The sequence below is a fragment of the Larimichthys crocea genome, chromosome XIII (genome assembly GCF_000972845.2).
Source record: "Larimichthys crocea isolate SSNF chromosome XIII, L_crocea_2.0, whole genome shotgun sequence".
Lineage (NCBI taxonomy): Eukaryota > Metazoa > Chordata > Actinopteri > Sciaenidae > Larimichthys > Larimichthys crocea.
This window is the reverse complement of record NC_040023.1, coordinates 1,851,497-1,865,184: the sequence shown is the minus strand read 5'-3', so window position 1 is coordinate 1,865,184 and position 13,688 is coordinate 1,851,497. Positions and strand designations below refer to the sequence as shown.

Sequence of the window (13,688 nt, the reverse complement as noted above, 5' to 3'; positions counted from 1 at the left end):
TTTGGATAAATGTCAAACCTGTTCCTCTACCAGCCAAATAGACAGACATTAGAACTAACCTATAACACAGTATCCATATGTTAAAATTAACCTGAGATAGATCTACATTTAAATACATACAGAGAAATTAAACATTTGTAGCGAAATTAAACATTTGCAGAGAAATTAAACATTTGCATAGAAGATACATATATAACTGTGTTAATAAGATAAAAGAATATAATAAGCACAGTGCTGTTATGCCATGTTATGCTCATATTCATAGGCAATATAATATGATGGGGTCAGTCTTCAATCTGTTGGCCCATTTCATTGGCAGTTTGTGAGTAATCTAGCTTTGATCAAAGGCCTTTAAAGACAAAACACATCTTGTGGGCTGAGTAATGTGTCTCTGTCTTACATTCTCACTCTGATAGCAGCTGATAAACTCTTAAGTTACACTACAGCATATACCATATGAAGACTTTTCTATAAAGGCTGAATGTAAAGTGTAATGCATGGGATGCAGTCATGCAAATCACATTTATGCGTGGCTTTGCAGCAAAATGTCATATCAGCATGACCAGCTCCTGACATTCCTATTTACTGTAGGTAACTTGGCAGTGGGGGTGGTTATGCTCATGGTTATTGCCTGTAGATATTATCCACAGCGATCCAGGAGGAAGTTCAAGTCGTCCCCGTGCAGCACCACTAAACAATAGAGCACTGTGGTCAACACAAGAAGTCAATTTCAGCCTTTAACGAGACGGTTTTACATGATTTCATCATCATGCGCACAGTTGTGGTGAACGCCCCTTTGTTGACTTTTTTTTCTCTCTCCAACTATACTGCAAGCTGATTGGTCCATTTCGGTGACGCGCCCGCTAGTATATAACCGACAACTTGTCAATGGTTTCCTCCCCCTCAACCCCGGCTGTTAGTGCTGTGTGAGTGCGCGTGTGCTCCTGAGCTCGCTCGGCACACATTCTATAAAAAAATAAAAATACAAAAAAAAATTTAAAACATAAAAAAAACAAAAAATCATTCTTTTCTTTTTTTTTTTTTCTTTTTGTAACAAGTCGGTGAAGCTGGAATAGACATTCGAGGACCGGACGGTAACGTATAAAGAGGCTGACTAACGTTAAAACGAACGACGTGTTACTAGTTCAGAAGCGAGGCCAAGTAACGTTACATTTTTCCTTTTTTATCATTGTGTGTCAGATTTGAATGACAGTTTTAACCCCGTTAGAAGTCGACAGTGTTTCCATTTTAACATATTCACCTTGTACATTTTACTCTTAAAAACACCGCAACTGACAAGCCAACGGTTGCTAACGTGTACCAGAAGAATTCTGCCCCAAACTGACGTGACGCGAGACAAACCCAAGAATTCGTAACGTTTTACTGTCGCTGAAAACTTTTTCCCGTTTTAAGAAAAGCAAGCTTCGTCCGAGTACTTTTAGCTAGCCTCCACAGCCGAAACGAAAAAATGAACCCCAGCGCTCCCAGTTACCCCATGGCCTCCCTGTACGTCGGGGATCTGCATCAAGATGTAACCGAGGCCATGCTGTACGAGAAATTCAGCCCAGCCGGAGCTATCCTGTCGATCCGGGTCTGTAGGGACATGATCACCCGGCGTTCCCTTGGATACGCCTATGTCAACTTCCAACAGCCAGCGGACGGTGAGTGCTTTATCGTAAAATATCGACTAAAATGTGTGAAACTCAGCCTGTGTGTTTTCATGACAGCGGATGACAAGTGAAAGCTTGCCTCTCTTCCCCGCTACACGTGACTGCGGCCGACATGTTGTCGGTAGGGTCTCTCCTCGCTTGAACCTCCCAGCAGTGGCGTAGCAGAAAAGCAGCATGTCCGCCCCTGCCGTGCCGTGCCCTGCCCACCCCTGTAATGTAGCAGTGGACTGTTAGCCAGCAGCCCGCTGAACGCTCAGTGCGTTTTTATCTGTGTGTCAGGAGGACAACACCCCAACTGTTAAAGTCCTGACATCACAGCTTTATCAACTCTATCCACAGTGCTTGTCAGCCAGTTTTGTTTTAATCTAAACATCCATGTTTAGTGGTAAGTACATACATAGTATGTCAGTTCCTGAAAATGTTACATATGTCAGCACTACAAGCCAAATATGTCCCCTCCAAAGTATTCTCTGTATTCCCTTGATTATACACAGACCAAATATCTCAGCAAGAACAAACCCAAGACAACCACATATACTGATTCTTTGCCTTTTGGCTTAAGAGCTTCTTAATATGCCAAATATCAAGGGTGAGATAAAGTCCTCTTATCATGGTGTATGTAATGATGACCATAGAGAAACCTGACTCAGCAGGAATGCCCTTTTTTTATGTTTATCCTGCGGATTAAATTCCTGATCAAGTATAAAGTACTCCATCACATTGACTGATGCCATAAAACAGTGGTGGCTGGGACTCTGTATGAATTAGTCTGGTGACCAACAGTTAATTGATGAGTCATTTTTAGGTGGAGTTGCTTAAAAAAAAAAAAAAAAAAACTGGTGATCAACTTAGACATGTTTTGATACTTCTATCAAACTATTTCATGAATGAATGCTGTATTAATCAAATCTGTAATGAAAATAATCAATAAATAAGCCTTAGATATTCCAGCTGATGTGGCAGTACAATAATATTCAGTTTTTAAAATTTGTTCTGGTCTGAGTTGGCAAGTCGCCATAGATTGCTAATGCAGTAGTAGTACATGAAGGCAGGAACGCATGCTGTCAAGCTGCTCTGATGCAACAGGCTAAAAGGAAGTGGACACACTGAGACTTATAACCAATGGCCGCTTGGACTGTCACGTCATCTGGTCAAACATATCGAAAGACTGCAGCTTTGTCAAATTCAGTGCTCCCTCCTCAGTAGGTTGCACTGGCCAAAATGGCTGCAACAGTGACTCTGTAGTTCATGGGCCTCACACTTCTTCATCGTGGATTCTGGGGATAAATATGTACTACAGACAAACACTTTAAACAATAAAGCGACGTTTTCAGTTTGTTGGAATTGGATTATTCATGCCAGATATGCAGTGTTTACATGAAAAACACAAGTTAACAGGACTTGTCTTGACAGCATGGAATGTGGACAGCTTCTTTCTTAAAAATGGGTTTCTCCTGGGAGAAACTTGAATTTCCTGTTTTTTCACACGGTTTGGTTTCCCAACAGCCCCTAAGCACCAGAAACCCCAACAAAACTAGCAACCCCACCTTTAATATATGCGCTCCCTTCCAGCTTTTTTTAGCATTTGCATACCAAATAACCTAACCCCTCTTCCTGTGTTCCCTCCCTCAGCTGAGCGTGCACTGGACACCATGAACTTTGATGTAATCAAGGGACGACCTGTGCGTATCATGTGGTCGCAGCGTGATCCGTCACTGAGAAAAAGCGGCGTGGGAAACATCTTCATCAAGAATCTTGATAAGTCCATCGACAACAAGGCCCTGTACGACACCTTCTCTGCTTTTGGAAACATCCTGTCCTGCAAGGTAAAAGACTAATGTCCCCCCATTAACATAGATCAGTCACCCAGCAGATATATGATATGTGAATCATCATGAAATTAAATAAATAATAGCTGGGCTGGTTTCATTTCCCCTGTGCCCTGAAACCAAACAGTGGATTTGTATGGCCATTAATATTTAGAAATATGAACTACATTGTTTCCCAGAACAGCTGGGAAGGAATCAACAGAAATGTGAGATTTAACAGTTGAATAGTTAGAAATTCCAACGAGTTTCCAATGAAATGTCAAAATATGAATCCAGTTTAAGAGCAGTGGCTCGTGTTTCAGGTGTTAATCATCCAACCAACTGTTTAACTTTAGTGTACTGTTACTGCATGTGTGTGAGTGTGTGTGTTTGGCTCAAAAGCAGCATGTGTCTTCTCTCTCTAAGGTGGTTTGTGACGAGAATGGCTCTAAAGGCTACGGCTTTGTGCATTTTGAGACTCAGGAAGCAGCCGAACGAGCCATTGAGAAAATGAATGGCATGCTGCTCAATGACCGAAAAGTGTAAGTGAATGTTTTAAGTAGGTTTAAACGGTTGTGGTGCATACTAATGTGTGAAATGAGACTAAACAGACTCGCTAAATTTCTATTGCACCTGGTCTGATTTGAAGAATGACCTACAGTGTGCAATAATATTTGCAGTACTAAGCTTGATGGCGCTGAACAGTACAGTTTACTAAACATACACAAGTGACGTGCCAGTTTTGATGAGCAAAGCACCTTATTAATGCCCTTAATGTCTGTTAAATTCTACAAAATGTCCATTTCAACACAGATTTGTGGGCCGCTTCAAATCTCGCAAAGAGCGGGAGGCTGAGCTGGGTGCCCGAGCCAAAGAGTTCACTAATGTCTATGTGAAAAATTTTGGTGAAGACATGGATGATGAGAAGTTGAGGGAACTCTTTAATAAATACGGTAAGTAAGAGTGTCAGTGTTTCAAATGTCTGCTGCTGAACAGACATAAGCAGTCATTTACAGTCTGTAAAACTTAAGGTAAACCTCTCCGTTGCCCAGGAAACTCCATGAGTATCCGCGTCATGACGGACGACAACGGAAAGTCTCGAGGATTTGGGTTCGTCAGCTTTGAGAGGCACGAGGATGCCCAGAAGGTAAAGTGTTGTACCAACAATGAAAGTGTCCACCATTAATTTCCTGCCAGAGTTAACTTTGTTGTCTTTGCTGCTGCAGGCTGTGGATGAGATGAATGGAAAAGAGCTGAACGGCAAGCTGATCTATGTTGGCCGAGCCCAGAAGAAAGTGGAGCGTCAGACGGAGCTCAAGCGTAAATTTGAGCAAATGAAACAAGACCGCATGACTCGATACCAGGTCTGTTTCCTGCTGTAGTGCCGATTCAAACAATAATTTACCACAGTTTGACCTTCAGTCACATCATGACGTGGTCAGACATATCGAAAGACTGCAGCTTTGTCAAATTCAGTGCTCCCTCCTCAGTAGGTTGCACTGGCCAAAATGGCTGCAACAGTGATTCTGTAGTTCATGGGCCTCACACTTCTTCATCATGGATTCTGGGGATAAATATGTACTACAGACAAACAATCAATAAAGCACAGTCATTGGTATTATTGGATTATTCCTGCCTGAAGAAAACACAAAAGTTGACACTGCTGTTCTTATTTTCAGGGTGTCAACTTGTACGTGAAGAACCTTGATGATGGAATTGACGATGAGCGTCTGCGAAAGGAGTTCTCACCTTTCGGCACCATCACCAGTGCCAAGGTAAAACCTCAGCTGTTTGTTTCTGTAATAGATATCTGGCTGTTAAACCAGTATCATTTACCTGCACTGATACACATCTGCGTCCAAATTCATTAATTGGTTTCATTTGACTCTCTGCCTCTCAGGTCATGATGGAAGGAGGGCGCAGCAAAGGCTTTGGCTTTGTCTGCTTCTCGTCCCCAGAGGAGGCCACCAAAGCAGTGACAGAAATGAATGGACGCATTGTAGCCACCAAGCCGCTGTACGTGGCCTTGGCCCAGCGCAAAGAGGAGCGTCAAGCCCACCTGACCAACCAGTACATGCAGCGCATGGCCAGTGTGCGTCCAGTGCCAAACCCAGTCATCAATCCCTATCAGCCAGCCCCGCCTTCTGGTTACTTCATGACAGCCATACCTCAGGCTCAGAACCGTGCCGCTTACTACCCAGCTGCTGGGCAAATGGCCCAGCTCCGCCCAAGCCCACGCTGGGCCACCCAAGGTGTCCGGCCACAACGTGAGTGTCTTGCCTCCTTTTCAAGACGTCGCCTCATCATTTTTAGAACAGGAAGTTCTGTTGTTCAGTTGTACATAAATCTACTTTGTTTTTGTTTTTTTGTCTTCAGACTTTCAGAACATGCCGGGTGCCATGCGTCCCTCAGCACCGCGCCCTCAGACCTTTGGCGCCATGCGGCCTGCCTCCCAGGTGCCCCGAATGATGTCCGCGCAGCGTGTCGGTCAGTCACCTACCCTCAGTCAACAGTCTGTCTGCACAGCAAATACAGTTCAACTGCATGGCTGCTAGTTGTCTCTTTGTGTTGATGTTTCTGTCTCCCTGTTGACTCCTCTCACCGCAGCTCAGACCATGGGCCCCCGACCGCCCACTGCAGCTGCTGCAGGGGCCGCTCCTGTGCGTGGAGTCCCTCAGTACAAGTATGCCGCAGGAGTCCGCAACACCCAGCAGCACATGAGCGCTCCACCACAAGTCGCCATGCAGCAGGTAGGACTGACCTACAGACCCACTCTGCCCTCCATGTGAGAGGAAAAAGTGCAGTTTGGATGTTAATTTAAAGTTTTCTGTCTGACTTTTCGTTCCCTGTTTCTCCTCTCAGCCTGCTGTTCACGTTCAGGGACAGGAGCCTCTGACGGCCTCTATGCTGGCTGCTGCTCCACCACAGGAACAGAAGCAGATGCTGGGTAAGAGTCAGCAACAGCTCTTCATTCAATAACATTTCTATCTCCAGCTAAAAGAACCATATTGTCACTGTACATTGTGTGCTGTATAGTGTGTGTCTGTGTATATTGTATCCTCTCAGTATGTGGTCCTAGGTGAATGTTAATTACATCCTGTCTTAAATCCTCTGTATCTGTTCCTCCTCCAGGTGAGCGTCTGTTTCCACTGATCCAGAACATGCACCCGAGCCTGGCAGGAAAGATCACGGGCATGCTGTTGGAGATTGACAACTCGGAGCTGCTCCACATGCTCGAGTCCCCCGAGTCTCTCCGCTCAAAGGTCACTGCTTCATTAACGTTGACAAGGGTTCGCAAGGACTTAATAGAATAGTAAAGTCACCAGGATGGTTTTGCTGACATCTAACATTTTTTTTTTCTTTGTAGGTGGATGAGGCAGTGGCTGTGCTCCAGGCCCACCAGGCCAAGGAGGCCGCCCAGAAGACTGTGACAAATTCAGCTGGTGTCCCAAGTGTCTAAATCCAAGGTACAACTAGTTTTTCAGAGCTGCTTTAACAAGGAGAGGGCAGTCTTGCTGGGAGACGATGCCTTTCTTCTTATATCTTGAACTCGCCTGCCAATTTATACATTTACTCATTTACGATGGTGTCAATGATCCATATCACTAATTAGTGTTTTTGTTTCATGTTCACAGGAGTGGGCAACCTTGAGAGACTAGCTTCACCGACGGAGGAAAAAAAAAAAAAAATTAAACAACGAAAAAGTTGAAAATACATAAAACAAAGTAAAAAGAAGTCAAATAATATATTTAAAAAAACCAATGGAAACAAGTCTCCAGTCAGGCCTGCAATGAACAGAAACACCGGGCCTGGTTTGTGGAGTTAAAAACAGAAAATGCAACAAAAAAAAAGTAAAAATCTAAAATAGAAAATGTTCATTCTACGAGGGGTTTTAGAGGAGAATTCTGTGACGAAATAAGATTGAAAGCATTCCTTTCTGCCATTTTATCCCTTTTAAATGTTTGAATGTTTGGGCTGTAGAGGCCTGTTCTTGTGAAATTTCCCTTTGCTTGCTTGAATAAAACTTATAAAATAATCAGTATGTGTCTGTTGATGGTGGAATTACAGATCTAGAATAACCCTGTTCTCATCATCATCATAGTAACTTGAGCTTGATGAGAGTTCCCAAATGTTTCAGAACTGAAGGTAAGAATAAACTCACAATACACATAAAAAGAAAGTCACACTGTAAAGTCGTTTTAAGTTTTATTTGTGCTCAGCTGGACGTGAGAATGTCACAATCATTGAAGAACGTGCTGTTTTACTTCTGCTTGCACTTTGAGGATTAGAATCCGTGTAGCTCCTTTAGCTGGCATGGTGGCACATTTGCTGTGTTTTGAATAGACTAGAATAGTTACTTTATTGATCCCTCGAGGGGAAAAGAGTGGACTGTTTTATGTTGGTTTAGTTGGTAACGGCCTTAGCCTGATCAGCCAGCCTCCGGAGGAGAGGCTCTATCTGGGCCTGGAAGTCCTGGATCATGGGCTGGATCTGACTCCCTATGCCGGCAGCCATGGGCTTGATCTGGTCCTCCATGTTGGTAGCGACAGTCTTCAGCTGCTCTTGGAACTTAGCGGCCAGGGGCTCCAGATGGGTCTGGATGTTCCTGTGGGATAGAATGTAATGAGACACCGAAAATTCAAATTCATGAATAGATCATAATGTAGCATAAAAAGGACATTTCAGATTTAACAGTGCACATAGTCCTCTGTGTTCAGCAGTAAGTAGATTCATGACTCAAGATTAAACCTTGAGTTTATGTGTGGTGGTTCACTGTACTCACTGAGCATGGTTGGTCAGGTCCTGGCTCTGGATGATCTCTGTCAGCTCCTGGGTCATTTTGTTCTTGATTTCCTCAAAGTACTGACTGAGCCTCTCAAGACTGGGGAGCTCTTCTGCAAAGCTTCCTATGGGTTTCCAAAGACAAAAAGGTATGCTTATAACTTAGAAACACATACGCTGGACTTAAAAATAATTATGTGAAGGTCATACTGTACCTTGTGCCAGAGCAAGCACAACGACCGCTACGATGAGGGAGAATTTCATGGCTGCTGAGTGGAGAGGACCTGTAAAAACACAATTTTTAATTATTCTGTCTGGTTGAGGATGATATAACCTAAGGTTAATATCCCTAATAATTAACTAATAAAATGTTTAAACCCAAACTATCAAACTTCAGATCTAAGCTATGAAGATGTTTTATCAAGTTGTTTTTCAGGAGCTGAGTGTAGGAGGAACTCACGTTGCTCAATCAGATGACTCACTGATAAGTCATTCTAAGAATCCCATGAGGTAATAAAATAAATATTTTGTCACTATGTGTTTGTTCACCCTCGCACATTGATCTGTTAACTGTATCTGGCTTATTTTAGGCATCGTGTCAACAGCCCCAGTGAAAAACTAATAAGTTAACCTTGAGTTTTCCAGAGGTCAAGAATGAACATCTACACTCAAATAAAGGTGTTTTTTTTTAATTATTATTTTTATTCAAAAGCAGACCCCCCCCCCAAGACCTTTTACTATCAACACAATTGTTGCATTTTATAATGTATAAGGACATGACGGCCTAAAGCAAGTGTCCCAATAGACATCGTTTTATTTTTTATAATGTTCCAGTCAACATTTATTAAAGGCTCTTTAATTGTAATCATCCACTTAAGGGCCTGGAATTATATTTCTTTACACCAAATGATTGAAGGAGCACATTGTTTTCCTCTTAAAAATGTAAAACATTTCATAATTTAGCAATGAAACATACAAAAGAAATCAAATCATGTGGATCACATATGATCTCACAGTTCACAGATCAGTTGTAGGTTTAGACAGCAAAAACCTGACCTACATCACCACTAAATGTTGAAAAATATAATCTATATAATATAATAAAAGGATTTCTTTGGAATATAGCTTGAAGCGATGTAAAGTGAACAGATCATTACAGGGTACTGCAGGCGTCTTTAGACAAGTGAACAAAGTGTCATATGATGAACGTTCTGTTTTTAAATGTGACTTTTATATTCTATTTTCAGGGCTGAATTTAGGACTTTAAGAGTTATTTACAATATAAGAGAGTATGCTTTGTCTGTTGTCCCTCATGATGATGAAGAAACAAACTAATAAAACTGAATTATTTTTCACAAACTACAAATAAAGATGTTAAATTCTAGGGCTAATGTCATAACTTTATGTGGATTTATGTGGAACACTGAAAACTTAAAATACAAATATTATTAATTTACCAACACTCATCAAGCAAATTCTATACATAGCAGGTTATTCATTGTTTTCCTCAATAAATCTCAAAGCGATTAAGACTCACTTCAAAAATAGTTACATTTCAGTCTTAAGTTTAGACTCCGTTGGTAGTTCTACATTCAAGTAGAATGTGTGTGTCCAAAAGAAAACAGGAGTTTTACTCACCTGAACGGCAGGAGAATCTGGACCAGATGGTGCCGTCCTGTAGGACTCTCACACTTCTTATAGCCCAGCACGGTGATGCAGCTCTGTGGTGATGCAAACCTGATTGGACAAGATAAAGAAACAAAACTTTATTGGATGTTTGTGTTGACCCTTGCTGTTCATGCTGCCACCTAGGCAAACTAAACCAAAGTCCAACAGTCCTTCTGCTGATTGTCCAAGATGAGCGTGCCACTTATCATATTGATTAAATAAAAAACCTAATCACCAGTAACAGTATCACCACGACGGAGATGTCACATTTGGGAGAGAGAACATTGGAAATGCTTCATCAGCTCCAATAGATATGATAACAGATAAGATAACGCGTGTCTTATCCCTGTTTTATTTTGCATTACATTAGACTAATGTAGCTGTGAAATACTTTGCTCTATACATAAAGCATAAGATATATTATTTTTATTATTATTATTATAGAATCAAATGTTATGTAGGTGGTATATTTGTATTGTGTTGTAACACTGATGAGGTCTGATTGATTGACTGATGACATTTTGTTTGTAGAATGACTCATTGTTGTTTTTGTACAAAGGTCCAACCAGATGTCGCAAACCAGGCTACAAATGCTGTGGTAAGTTTATCATAATGCATTAACAATAATAAACAAAGAATATTACATTTTTAGTAAAGCAGTCTTTCTTGTTAGCCATGTAAGCGTTGTAGCTCTAGGTCTGCCGTCAGTCCACCACAGACTAAAAAGTCACAACTGAGCATTTTGATGATGTTCATGGTTCCCAGAGGATAAATCCAAAGTTTTATCTTTTGTCACAAACAGGTTGACATTTTGTGCTTTTTAGTGAAGTCTCTTATCAGTTATTGGAGCGATCACGATGAAACTTTGTACACACATTCAGCACCCCTCAGGATGATTTGATTTTGTGTCAGTTAGCAAATATTTATATGCTAAGGTCAGATTAGAGCATCAGCGTATTAGAAGTGTCATTGTCAGTTTGTTAGCATGATGTTAGCATTTAGCTCAATGAGAAGAGCCTTGCAGAGCTGCTAACAAGGCTGCAGATTTACTATCTTGAACTTTAACTGTGCAGATTTATGTCTGTCTAAACAGGTAAGCATTGAATTAAGATTCCCAAGTTCATTTTCCTATTTAGAGTAAATACAAAATATTTTCTTCAGATTCAGATTTATTAAATTTCATTTGATTTATAGATACAGAGGTTGAAAGTTATTTTCTAAGAGAAAACACATTCTTAAAATATATATGGTCTTTAGAAATATCTCAGTCAGCTGCCTTGTTGAAACGCATTCATGTGGATGCAAACCTTCTACCTTTGGTTTACATCCAGCAGGCTGTTATTGCTACCAGTCTATCTTTATGGTGGTTGTAAAGTAATTAATTACTCAACCTTGCTCCACCCCAGTCAGTAATAAACAATCCAAGACAGGGGGAAATAGGAATACAGGGAAAATATGTGAGAAGTGGACAAAAACAACATGAACCGTTTAATAAAACTTAAACGACAACCCTGTGAGTGTCTCTTTGTGGAGCGGGAATACCCTGCACTGCAGTTTTAAAAGTCAGATTTTGACTATAAAGCTTAGATCAAAACCAGATGTGGGAATGTTTTCAACCAGCGATTCTTCTCTCTGTCCAGAGGCTGTTCACCATTGGCCTGGACTCCCCTGGTGGAAACAGCTTTGAGTGTTTAGGCCTCTAAGAATATATATTTTTAAAAGAGCCGTGACACTGAGCCATCTTTACTGTGGAATAAAAGGCATGTGTGGATGACACAGACCTGCATGCTATATAAACATGTTGCAGAGGGAGGATGTGGTCAGGACAGTTATTTATAGAACAAAATACCTTGGTTGTTTGTTACAGTGTGTCATATTTCATCTGCTGTCACAAGTATGTCTCCTAGAAATTACAATTACAAAGGTGGAAGAAGTACTCACTTCTTTCACTAAAGTCTAAGTACCAATATCTTAAACGTTATAAATTGTCCTGCAGATTCCTACTTAAGTAAGCAAAATGTACTTAATATACAAAATGTAAAGCACTCTTTCTGAAGAAAAACTCTTATTAGATTTTTACTCATGCATCAATATGTAAGCACTGTTTAGCTTTATATGCAGTGAGATATTTTAGTTTAGTACTTCCAACATATGAGTCAACCTCCTTCAACCACAAGATAAATCCCAGGAGTTGTGAGATGGGGTAAGAAAAAACCCCAAAAAACAAGGTTCTCCACAAATTTAGATCCACCGTTGGAAATGTGCTCCAGTTTTTTGCTTTTTTGTGAAATATTGGGTAATTTGACTTATTTTGGCTTCGGTCAGATAATTGAAACCATCTGTAAGTTTAGAGGGGAAATGTCTTTTTTCAGTGGAACTGCTAACAATTCATCTGAAACATGATAAGAGGTTTCAACAATGCATTGTGTTGTATAAACTTGTGATTTATGAAGAATCTTAATCTGAGGAAGTAACTATTGCTGCCTGGTAAATACAATGGAGAAAAGATACAATATTCACATTTGAGATGTTGTATAAAGTAGCAGAGAATGGAAAATACTCAAGAAAAGAACCTCAAAATTGTTCTTAAAAAGCCTGAATCAAACTTGTATTTTTCCACCATTGAGTCTTGCCAATGTTTGACAGGCTGGCTCACTGCGATGAACAAATTGTGTTTAGGATGGCTGTCACAGGCTATAATAATCGTAATCTGATCAACAATGGGAGGCAGAAATGATGATGAAAACCTGGGAATAAATCCAGTCCATTCAGTATTTTGGTCAGAGGATTGCTTATAGCAAATGACTTTGGTTTGTTTTGAAGCCTCCTTGCGTTGCTACCCTGAATTAAAGTCTCTGCTGGGCAGCAAACACACAGGAGCGGCAGCAGCAAACGAATGAACCACATCAGTGTCCAATTGTCACTGAGCTGCATAGTTGAGGTTATTAACTGATGTAATGAAATGAGAGCACGCCCTCCAGTGAGCCAAACACTCATTACATGAGTATATGTGATATATGACTTTGTTGATTTTCTTTTCAGTTGTGTGTGTGTGTCTGTGTGTGGAAGTAAACGTCTCGAGTGTTAGATATTATATGTTTTCTTGGCTTTTGTGGGATTTTCACAGTCTGTCAGTCTATTTGAATTTGTTCTAAATGTGTGTGTGCATGTTTTTTTTACAGATTCAGCTTGAAAAAAAAAAAGATGTGTTCAAATGCTCCCTAGTTCCTCCTCTGGCCTCACACCAGACCACAGAAAGAATGAAAAATCACACAAGCTCCAGAAAGTCATAAAAAAACATTTAGGAAGCACAAGAGGAGGTCCCATTTCCTCTTTAGCTCTTTGTTCTGCACAAAGTTGGTGGTCCACCAGCTCAAAGTTTAACCCACTTACAGTAAACTTGTAGTATTTGTTTCACTGTTTCAGAGACGGATCATCATTTCTTTCAGCCTCTTATCGACTAAACTGAGTTACTCCTCTTCCAAGTTTTAATCACATGCTTCAGGCTGCAGAGCTGGAGCTGTAAACCACACTGTAGTTGTACTCTGTTGGTGCCAGAGGAGAACAGAGGGGGCTCAGATTTCTCCTGCTCTGACTTTCCACTGCTGCCTTCAGGTGCCACAGAAAACGTTGGAAAATACCACAACAGTATGCACACGTTCACACAAACTACAGTGTAGATTAAATGAGGAACTATCTTTTGGCTAAGACATTAAAATGTGACATTTAGAAGGTTATGATTTTAAGAGATTGTATTAAA

General features: G+C 40.8%; 2 protein-coding genes and 2 non-coding genes across 4 annotated transcripts; 3 read left to right on the top strand and 1 right to left on the bottom strand.

Annotated features, from left to right (window-relative positions):
* The first annotated feature begins 886 nt into the window (after positions 1 to 886).
* On the top strand, positions 887 to 7,514 carry LOC104931622 (polyadenylate-binding protein 1). Its single transcript, XM_010746668.3, has 14 exons — positions 887 to 1,661; positions 3,303 to 3,496; positions 3,905 to 4,020; positions 4,292 to 4,431; positions 4,531 to 4,625; positions 4,705 to 4,842; positions 5,158 to 5,253; positions 5,379 to 5,745; positions 5,855 to 5,965; positions 6,086 to 6,228; positions 6,341 to 6,425; positions 6,611 to 6,741; positions 6,846 to 6,945; positions 7,114 to 7,514. Exons 1-13 carry the CDS (start codon positions 1,469 to 1,471, stop codon positions 6,936 to 6,938), a joined length of 1,902 nt encoding a protein of 633 aa, XP_010744970.2. The 5' UTR covers positions 887 to 1,468; the 3' UTR covers positions 6,939 to 6,945; positions 7,114 to 7,514.
* On the top strand, positions 2,840 to 2,976 carry LOC113747516 (small nucleolar RNA SNORA5). The gene has a single exon (XR_003463673.1). It is a non-coding gene; the product is annotated as a small nucleolar RNA SNORA5 (small nucleolar RNA).
* Positions 4,935 to 5,071, top strand: LOC113747517 (small nucleolar RNA SNORA5). Its single transcript, XR_003463674.1, has one exon. It is a non-coding gene; the product is annotated as a small nucleolar RNA SNORA5 (small nucleolar RNA).
* A 157-nt stretch (positions 7,515 to 7,671) lies between the features above and the next one.
* LOC104931624 (type-4 ice-structuring protein LS-12) lies at positions 7,672 to 9,993 on the bottom strand. Its single transcript, XM_010746669.3, has 4 exons — positions 9,899 to 9,993; positions 8,476 to 8,544; positions 8,262 to 8,385; positions 7,672 to 8,084 (listed from the first exon to the last, which is right to left on the bottom strand). Exons 2-4 carry the CDS (start codon positions 8,522 to 8,524, stop codon positions 7,883 to 7,885), a joined length of 375 nt encoding a protein of 124 aa, XP_010744971.2. The 5' UTR covers positions 8,525 to 8,544; positions 9,899 to 9,993; the 3' UTR covers positions 7,672 to 7,882.
* Positions 9,994 to 13,688: the final 3,695 nt, after the last annotated feature.